This window comes from Pundamilia nyererei, unplaced genomic scaffold (assembly GCF_000239375.1).
Source record: "Pundamilia nyererei isolate P.nyererei 1_Seehausen unplaced genomic scaffold, PunNye1.0 scaffold00018, whole genome shotgun sequence".
Taxonomy (NCBI): domain Eukaryota; kingdom Metazoa; phylum Chordata; class Actinopteri; order Cichliformes; family Cichlidae; genus Pundamilia; species Pundamilia nyererei.
This window is the reverse complement of record NW_005187419.1, coordinates 753,836-763,938: the sequence shown is the minus strand read 5'-3', so window position 1 is coordinate 763,938 and position 10,103 is coordinate 753,836. Positions and strand designations below refer to the sequence as shown.

General features: G+C 37.2%; 2 protein-coding genes across 3 annotated transcripts in view; one reads left to right on the top strand and one right to left on the bottom strand.

Annotated features, from left to right (window-relative positions):
- ubfd1 (ubiquitin family domain containing 1) overlaps positions 1-1,222 on the bottom strand; it is a 7,273-nt gene extending 6,051 nt beyond the window's left edge. The window contains exons 1-2 of one of the 2 annotated variants that reach the window (XM_005726011.2): positions 1,112-1,222; positions 701-820 (exon numbers count right to left, since the gene is read on the bottom strand). In XM_005726011.2, the coding sequence (XP_005726068.1) occupies positions 701-716 (16 nt within the window). In that variant the 5' untranslated portion in view covers positions 717-820; positions 1,112-1,222. Of the gene's footprint in view, positions 1-700; positions 1,079-1,111 lie in introns of those variants that run through there. The other variant, XM_005726010.2, reaches the window with a different exon arrangement.
- Positions 1,223-3,162: 1,940 nt separating this feature from the next.
- The window catches only part of LOC102214571 (UNC93-like protein MFSD11), an 11,152-nt gene continuing 4,211 nt past the window's right edge, over positions 3,163-10,103 (top strand). The window contains exons 1-8 of the mRNA XM_005726009.2: positions 3,163-3,708; positions 4,079-4,134; positions 4,230-4,337; positions 4,419-4,498; positions 5,594-5,690; positions 8,354-8,412; positions 8,540-8,684; positions 9,616-9,665. Coding sequence (XP_005726066.1) covers positions 3,619-3,708; positions 4,079-4,134; positions 4,230-4,337; positions 4,419-4,498; positions 5,594-5,690; positions 8,354-8,412; positions 8,540-8,684; positions 9,616-9,665 — 685 coding nt within the window. The 5' untranslated portion in view covers positions 3,163-3,618. The remainder of the gene's footprint in view (positions 3,709-4,078; positions 4,135-4,229; positions 4,338-4,418; positions 4,499-5,593; positions 5,691-8,353; positions 8,413-8,539; positions 8,685-9,615; positions 9,666-10,103) is intronic.

Below are 10,103 nucleotides of genomic sequence, written 5' to 3'. Positions count from 1 at the left end.
ATACACACATATATATATATATATATATAATAAGAATCTCACTTTCGTGCAGTTCCCGATAGTTTCACACAATAAGGAATTATGTATGGAGCTATTATGAGTTAATAACAAAGATGTAACGAAGTCTAATTTAGTCTTATCTGCTAACCACTTTCCCCCTCGTGGTATTTCTAGGTCTTTCCACCGCTTCTAGTAAGCAGTCTTTCGATGTGTGCTGAGAAATGGGATACATAAAAGATAAAAGCGAATAGCCGCCAAAAGAAAACAGAAAAACGTTTTTAAACAACAATAAGCACTCGCAAAACAACACATCTCATAACAAGAATGGCCTTACTGCAAAACTAGTAAAGTAAATAGGCTGTATGTTAGTGTTTGATCGCTACAATACTTAATCCTATACAGTTAAGTCTTTAACAGCTTAAGTTAACTTGATAAAACAAAAAACATTTGTTAAATGACATCACGTTAACCGCAGTGCTTCACACATCCAGCTAAATGTAAATGGTAGTTAGCAACCGTTAACATTAGCTAGCCGCAACACTAGTGAACGTTAAAAAATTACCCTGCGGAAAGACGAAAATGTCCATTATTAGTTCAGTATATTTACAGTATATTTAGAGGTACGTGTAATTTCATTAACATTATATGAGCTCAATTTAAAGATATTATTGAAATACTGCTGAATTTTCTCAATACTCACCATCCTGCGTCGCCATGATGATTGTGTACAATCCGTTGTAGGTTGTGGCAAAGATACTACAGGAAGCAGGATGGCTCCAGTATTCAGGAAACAACAGCTAAAATTGTTCTTCTGTCCACACTCGCGCGTGACAACGTAGAAACAGAATCAATTTAATCATTTATTTTGAAAACGCATTATTAATATAGCTATACGCAACCAAACAAAGTTTAAACGTTAATAGTTTCAGTTAGCTCGTGGGCAAACAGGGATAATGGAAATGCGCATGCGCTCGCTGAAACAACTGAAGATAACTTTTTCTTGTTTTTGTAAAAACTGTTACAGGTTAGCTAACGCTACTGTCGATACATTATGGCTAAACATAAAGGCAACAAAACACTTTTTCAAGCACGAACAGTCAAATGTACATACGGCCAAGATAACGAACACGGAAGTGAAGAGACATAATACTCTCGCTTGGCTTCGTTTCTTTGTTGTTGTGAAAGCAAGGGAGACACCGGGAGGTGGCACTTTAATCAATGGCTATTGGTTAAGTCTTTCCTTAAAAGGTGTAAAGGTTCGAAATTTAAAATGACTTTACCTCGCCAACTCTTTTACACAAGATTTTCAGTTATGGAAAAGTAAAAATTAAAAGAAAAAAAACCCCAAGCAGATGGCGTTCATGAACTCATTTTACAACTGATGGCGTTGGACAGGATCGTAATATTTTTTAAGATACTGTTTTTATATTATGGTAACACGTACCAACATGCATATCTTACTTATGAAAATATTTTTGAGACATTAACCTACAGTGTAATATATATATATACACATAGATATGAGTTACTGGTTTCATGCTGAAATAGTGTCACGGATGCTGGATAATTAGTCCACAATGAATAATCTGACTTTAACAGTTTCTGTAGACTTAATGAACTTTCTACCTTTTTAAAACTGCGGCTGTGGTTATTCTACAGTCTCTTACACAGTGTGGAAAGTAATTTCTCTCTTTTATGTGCTGCTTTGGTCCCTGATTGCAGTACTGTGCAAAAGTCACTTGCTATTTCTTTATATTTTGTTTCCACGGAGCCAGACTTGCTTGTAATTTTTTTTAAAGTGGCAATAGTTCTACCAGGCCTTCTGAAGGTCTTTCAAAGTATTTCTTTGGACATTGTCTGCTTTCTCGCACATTTATAGTCCAGACCTTGTATCTGATTTTCAGAGGAATTGTTTGTTTGTTTGCTGAAGCACTCAACACTGACCCATGAATCATTCCATCATTCAATAACACAGAGCACCTCAACAGATGAACCAGTGTTGTGTCTACATATAAGAGAAAACTTAGCAAATTGTATAGTTAGGCACTTCTTTTCACTAAAGCCTGTTGCAAAAATATCACGTGTTCCTATTTCTTTAGTTGAATGTATGAAAAATGCTAAAGAAAATACAGTTTGACAGGCATAAGATAGTATTTTTACACCAACATAGTGATTCCCAAAAAGCTATTAGCTGAAAACGTGGCATATCTCAGCATACTGTGCAGTGTGTCCTTAAAAAAATGGATTGGACAGTAGAAGTGGCAAGCATAAAGAAAATCTACAGGCTCTGTTATATTGGGAATCTTGTCAAAACTGATGGATTTATGAAGGCAGAGAAATACTGTTGGGATTTTATTCACAATGCAATGCCATCTCGAGAGTAGATGATTAGCAGGGGCTTCATTTTTTCTCATGATAATAATCCCCAATACAACAGCAATGCAGTAAAAGTATACCTGGATAGAAAAACACACATTTGAAGACAATCGGTCGTAGATTGCTCTCCCCAGAGATCGGACCTCAACATTATTGAAGTAGTGTGAGATCATCTGTAAAGAGACCGGAAGAAAAATCCCCGAACATCCAAAGAAGAGCATTGAATGTTATCCAGAAAGCCTGGAGAACTATTCCTAAGGACGTCTTAAAGGAACAAGAAAGTTGCCTAAGAAAGCTCAGATTGTTTTGAAGAATAAAGGTGGTCATACCAAATATTGATTTTTAAGCTCCTTAGAATTGTGTGAACTCTCTTTTTGCCTCATATAGTGTATTTCCCTGTATGTCAGCAGAATGTTTCCATAAACCACCCCTTATCCATTTTCCTAGCAAAATAGGAAGAAATGAATGGTGCAAGACTTTTGCACAGTATTGGATTACTTTGTTTGATCGTGTGTTTTGGGTTTTTTTGTGGATGTGTGGATTTTTTGTCTTTTAGATTTAATACAATAATTATAATACAATAGCAAAAACATTGTGTGGATCAGTCAAAAATTAGATATTTAGTGATAATAAGGATGCGATGCCAGCTAATCTCTCTTTTCCACTCCAACGTCCTTATGCGTGGAAGGGACATGTACTCCATAAACTTTTTCCTATTGCGTAATAGCGCAATAAAAAGTCATCTATTTCCCACGGGGAATGTTTCTCCTGGTCACCTCTGGAAGGCAGCAAAGATAAAATGCATGTAAATGTCCGCAAATTGCACAAGAAGAAGAAACTGAAGGCGAAAAGGAGAGTGACGAAAGCCATGACGAAGAGGTCACAGTAAAAGGAAGATCTCAAAAAAAAAAGAAAAAAGAAAAAATCCCCAGCAACTTTTAATTTAAGTCACAAGTTGTCATGCGTACTTTGGGTAATAGGAGAGACGTGTTCTCGTGACAGTGCTGCTCCTTTAACTGTCTGCATATACGCCACACCGCTCATCTCCGGCCGCTGTTCGCTCACTAAACGCGAACTTTACAAGTTTGTGAAGTGAACTTTATTTTCGCAGCTGCTGAAATGGATCCACGCGAGTGCACATGGGAGGCTTTAGGCTTATAGTACAAACTTAGCGACGCTACTGAATCGCGAGTCTGCAGTGAATTCAAAATGTGTCTGATTTAACGCGATTAAGAAGACGCCATGGCAGACAGAAGGACTTTCAACGTTGTGATTTTGGGTGTGGGATTTTTGTTTATTTTCACCGCCTTCACCACCTGTGGAAATGTTGAGGTAACTTCGTAAACTTTGCTTTTTTAATTACATTTCATTTTTACTTTGCCCCAGAATGTTAGAGGACAGCGCACTGAGTTGAGATTTGTATTTAAGAGGTTCATTTATGTTGCTCGTATACAACAACGTTTTTTTTCTTGTCATAACAGCTTTTAAAGTAATTTCTAAAGAAAAAAAATTAACCGCCTCATGGGATGTATGAAACAGATCAGCCAAAGGACTATATGAGGCGCATCTCGTGTTTCTAATTTTCTTCAGTGATCACTGAACTAATCAAATCTTATGAATGACTTAAGGACATTACTGTGACTTAATATGTAAATTCGAACCCTGTGGTTCACATAGACTTTTATTCTTTTCCTATTTGCAGCAAACTGTAGTGAAAAGCCTGGGAAATTCTACTTTCACTGGAAGTGGGTACCACAGGTAGGTCATGGTGGAGAAACGGGGGAAAATGCTGGTGTTCAGTTCACCAACTTGTATTTATTTACTTACTGCTACTTACTGCCCCCACTTTACAGCCTTGGAATCATCTATGGAGTCTTCTCGGTCTCCAATCTGCTTGCACCAATGATTGTTACAGTTATTGGACCAAAATTTACCATGTTTCTGAGTGGCCTGCTGTACAGGTAAATACTGACGTGCTGTTTGCATAAAGGAAACGAACAAAGATGCTGAGACACGTTCATCATCATTATGTTTTTCTCTAGTGGTTACATTGCGATGTTCATCGTCCCCTCGACATGGTCTTTTTACTTGACCTCCGTTCTCATCGGCATAGGAGCAGCCAGTAAGTCGCTCTCTCCTAAACTGTCTTTGGAACTTCAAGCCTGGCTTTTAAATGTCTTTGAATACATGCTTGCAATTGCATGCAGATTATATACAAAGTGAGAGTTAGTGTCTGTTTAAAAGACATACAGAATGGTGTGAAACATTGCAGTACGGTTATTATCATTATTTAACTGAATAATTATTAATATAAATTTGAAACCTGAGTATGTCAACAATTACTGATTAGACTTTTTTTTTGGTCGTTATTCTGGTGTTTTTACTGGCTATTTTATTTTCACAGCTGGGTTGCAACTGATCAGTTTCATCATCGATTAATGTGTTGATTTTTCTGCATAAAATATCTTTAAAATAACCCAGTCTTACCTGGACTGATCATTGCTGCGACATTGCTAGGGGTCAGAATTTGGCATAAACCACATGAAAGCCGTGTATCAACAGTTCAGGCTTTCATGTTTTATGTTTATTTTTGAGTATATATTTGTATTTTTGATTTGTTTAAATATTCACCTTTCAGAGTTTTCTTTGCCACATACATCACATCACAGCCCACTTACTAAAATGTGCGTATGAACACTGAGGCAGGATACAGTGTAGTAACAGATGAAGACTTTCAGCAAACATAAATACTTGAAGGTGGCTGTTGTTGGCTTTTGCAGTCCATGCAAGCTCAATTTCTGTGCCAAAATCCAAATGCAGTTTAATCATGCATACAGGGATTATCATGGCTGGGATATGATGATGAACATAAACAGTATATCCCAAATTAGACCTTAAATGGGTCTAACCTAATGGGTTAGGGGCTGATTCTGTAAAGAGTGCTTAACACCTTTGGTTTGCTTGTAAATGTTAGCGGAAATACAGAGAAAGCAGACCTCATGCTGAGCATGTGCTGGAAAAATGAAGAAAAAATGTTTTTAATGCAGCCTCAAATCACTGCAGAGCAATGAATTTTTATCAAGTCCTAGGGCTACTGTATGGTATGATGCATTACTTGACAATGTAAAAAAAATTAAAATTATATATTTATTAATGTGGGCAATTAATTGACCTTTTTTCCTACTTCAATGACCCGCCCTCATTCACGTTCCTTCAGTGCTCTGGACAGCTCAAGGACAGTTTCTGGTGGAAAACTCAGAGGCCTCCACCATCAACAGAAACACTGGAATGTTCTGGGCTCTCCTACAGTGCAGGTATGGAGCTACTCCAGTCTTTGTGTCTTTTAAAGACAAACCTTTAACATTTTAAAGTTTCTTTAAACCAGAGAGTATTTCATTTCATTTCATTGATTTAGTTTTCATTTGCATCATGTTGTATATGAGAATTTTAAACTTTGGGCTGTGTGAAGTAAATAGTAATGTTTTATTTGAGAATATAACAGTCTTCCTGCTCATCTGCGCTCTGAACAAACCCAAAGTTACAATTAATTGACCTTGCATCAAAATATTCATTTCCACCAGTACATCCGGTTCATAAAACACGACTGATCACCGTGGTTTCGCTTGTTATCGTTTTGTTCTGCTGTTTGATGAAGCTGCTCCAGTTGATCAAAGGTGTAACTGCAGTGCAGCTGCCAACATTTTGTTCTCTCTGTATTTTCAATATATAGTGCAAACTACAAAGAAAAAGAAACATTTCGTAGATCATTTTATAAATGATCTTTTCTTTAAACCAGTCATAAGTTTCTCTGCATAATCTAAAAAACATGAAAGCCTCTTAAAGTTCGCTAGGTGACAGTTATGGTCTTTTCATCTTCTCCATTTGGCCCATTGCTCTCGCACACTGGCTCGGACGACTAATTTGTATTTGTTAAAATATGCAAATTGAATTAGTATAATAATAACATTGGCTGTCACCTGTGCCAACGCTCCCAATAGGGCAATGCTAATCTGACTCTCCAGTGGTGATCACTGCCACAGTAAACTTATGAATCAGTTCTTCACAGCCTGCAGACACAAACACAGAATACGACTGAAAATCACTGTTATCTTTCATGACTAACTCCTTTCATCCATTGCTGTGGCTCTGGGACAGACTAATTGCTCATCTACATTTTTTAGTTTAGGTAGATATGTAATTAAAGACAGAAATAGATCACAGAATTCCAGTGTTAACCGTGAAAGGCAAATAAACAGCTTCAAAAAAACGAAAGAAGAATCCTCGGAGGCAAAAATGCAGATTATTATGCCTATAAAGTCAGTGTTTGATCCAGCCAGTAAATAAACTTTCTCCACATTTTCTGTCTATCATACATGATTTCTCAAATGATTCAGCTAACACCATGTCCAGTCTTTTCTTTTAATTACTCTGATTGTCCAAATGGGAGCACTTTAATTAAAGGTCACTATTTTAAGGTTTGAAAGGCCCAGAGAGGTTTGGTGCACATAAAATTTGATGTACACATAATAAATTGCACACAGAGTAGAGAATGTTTAACTGAACTAATAATGAAAGTCAATAGTGGTTAAACTGTGATAAATTCTGAAGGAGTTTCTGTGTTCCTCATTGGCTCGCATGGTGTATTTGCCTTCCCAAACGCCAAAAACAAATGCGTCCCCATGAACCTTTTCCTTACCCCATTTATACATATACACTATATTACCAAAAGCATTTACTCACACATCCAAATAATTTCATTCTGGTGTTCTAACTACTTCTATGGCTACAGCTATATAAAATCAAGGACCTAGGCATGGAGACTGCTTCTACAAACATTTGTGAAAGAGTGGGTCACTCTCAGGAGCTCAGTGAACTCCAGCATGATACTGTGATAGGAGATAGGATAGGATATATTTCCCTGATACTAAATTTTCCACAGTCAACTGTTAGTGGTATTATAACAATGTGGAAGTCGGTGGCAATCTCCATTTGCCAATCAGATGGATAAATCTGGGTTTTGATGGTTGTCAGGAGAGCACTACTTTCAGTGAAAGGAAGTCTTAATGCTTCAGCATACCAAGACATTTTGGACAATTTTATGTTTCTGACTTAGTGGTAATAGTTTTGGGATGGCCTCTTGCTTTATCCACCAGTGCACAAAGCAAGGTCCACCAAGACACGGATGAGCAAGTTTGGTGTAGAAGAACTTGACTGGCATGCACAGAGTCCTGACCTCAATCCGACAGAGCTAGAGCAGATACTGTGAGTCAGGCCTTCTTGTCCAACATCAATATCTGACCTCACTAATGCACTTCTGGAAGAATAGTCCAAAATTCCCATAAACACACTTCTAAACCTTGTAAAAAGAAAGCCTTCCCAGAAGAGCTGAAGCTGTTATATCTGCAAAGGATTGGCTGACATCATATTAAACTTTATGAATTCACACGTTCATAGGCGTGTGAAGGAAGATGAGCGAATACTTTTGGAAGTATAGTCTAAATGATATCTTTTAGTTTATTTTCTCAGTAAATCACCATCATGATCAGATACAGATGTTCTGTCAGCATCATTTTTACATCTATAAATGCAGCTCATCCAAAGTAGAGTCCTTGTCCACTGAGTACATTTTGAATGCCGCTGTGGAGATTTTGGCGGGTGCTGTACGCAATAAATTATATTTGGACGACAGTGAAATGAAAATAATTTGGCATGCAGCATAGCTGCACCAATCAGCCACAACATTAAAATAAATGTCATTTCGGTAAAATGCACCAACTAGCTGAGAAACCTTGGCATATATGTGGAAGTTGATACATACCTATTAACATGAAATTAAGGAGGAGGCGGTTTATTAACTTTATCAAAATAAAGGAAAACAAGAATTTAACCTATCAGCAAGTCCAGTACATCCCTGCTTTGTTTGAGAAATGTTCTTTTACTTATTTTCTTTGCACCATTTTTTTTTTTGTCTTGACAGCATGTTGTTTGGTAATCTTTACATTTATTTTGACTGGAATGGAAGAACAGAAATACCAGGTAAGGCCCAACTTGTGTAAGTTAACAGCATGAAAATGCTCTTTAGTTTGAGTATGCTCCAGCTTAATGTTATTAATATTTCTAGCACATTTTCATTAAGCGATTTACTTTAATCTTCCTGTCTCAGACAACAGCAGGAGAAACATTTTTCTGTCCCTGCTGGTTATATCCATCCTCGGCACACTTAGCTTCCTGGTGTTGAGAAAGAGCCATCATGAAGAGGAGATGCTCTCTGAAGAGGAAGGGCAGTCACTGCTCTCAACTCGCACGATGTAAATGAATATCCTTTAGATAATTACACATTTTTCACTGCAGACCCACAGAATGACTCAGAATACATAAAGTGTCTGAACTACTGCTCGGATAGGACACACAACGGCTAACATGGCCAAAAATGTCCTTTTTAATCCAGTTGACCTTCTTAAGGTGTTTTCAGACCTCCCACGAAACAGTTTTTTTTTCTTAACCTTAAATCACCCACTTTTTGACTTACTGCTGCTCTTCTACAAGACTTATAAATCACTCTTGTCCTTCACAAAAAATGGACTGATCGTTTTCTCTAGATCAATGCAATTTTGACAGAGCCTTGTCTAATCACAGCGCTTTACTTAAGTAGGGCGCAATCAGGCGGATTTGGGGAAGAGAAGACAGAACATTTCTCTTTGAGAGAGACAGCAGTTAAAGACCCCAACCTTCAACATTTTTAAGGCATATTAAAATTTTAATGTCTTGAATTATGAACAAAGTTTGACTGAAATCACAAGATGGGGGGAAAAAATCTGTAAAAAAAAACTGGCATCAAAGGCAAATAAAAGTCATAGGGAAAATTAAATTACATTCCATAAATGTATCATTCACAAACATCCATCGCAAAAAACAAACCATGAGGCTAAAAGTCTTGTTAGCAAAACATACTCTTTCCAGCACTCTTGTGGCAGCAGATGTGTGTGAAAAACAGTTACGGGTATGCGTGATGCATGTATGGGTTTTAGTGTTTATTAGCCAAGTCTGGAACGAAACAATGACTCCAACAGAATAACAAAGAATGCCATCGGGAGCAATCCTTCCACTGTCTGATTTTTAAATTCCTCCACCTGTTCTTTAGTTGAAGGGACGTTTGAGATTGTCTGTGTATGCAGTTTATCTCTGTTGATTAATTTCAGTGTTGTGGAAGTTGTTATTGATTTAATTGTTGTTGTCTAGGTACAAGCACAGAGCGAACACTGCCATGCAGGATACTAAATCGGAGTTCAGTAAGTTTTATCTGCACTTTTGGAAAGCCACATTGAGGCGCACCTAACGAGCTTTGCTAAAATGATACTTGCTCATTTACATACATTTACTGGATTCATTATACATCCATATAAATGTGCATATTGAATGCAGTAAATGCATGCTGGTGCAAAGTGTAATTGAGAAAATCCCATATGTGCTGTATATATGGATACATAAGGAACTTTGTGTAGTAACAAGACTAATGTGCTCTAAATGGATACTGTGAGCTCATTCAAGGTTTTTATAATCTGTTTTATTCATGCTGGAAGAGTGAAAAAGTGACACTGTTGAATATATTCCTGACAGACAGCATGGATAATAAATGTTCTTTCACAGGAAAATAAAGAGCTCTACGCACGCACGCATACACACACAGATCTATCTATCTATCTATCTATCTATCTATCTATCTATCT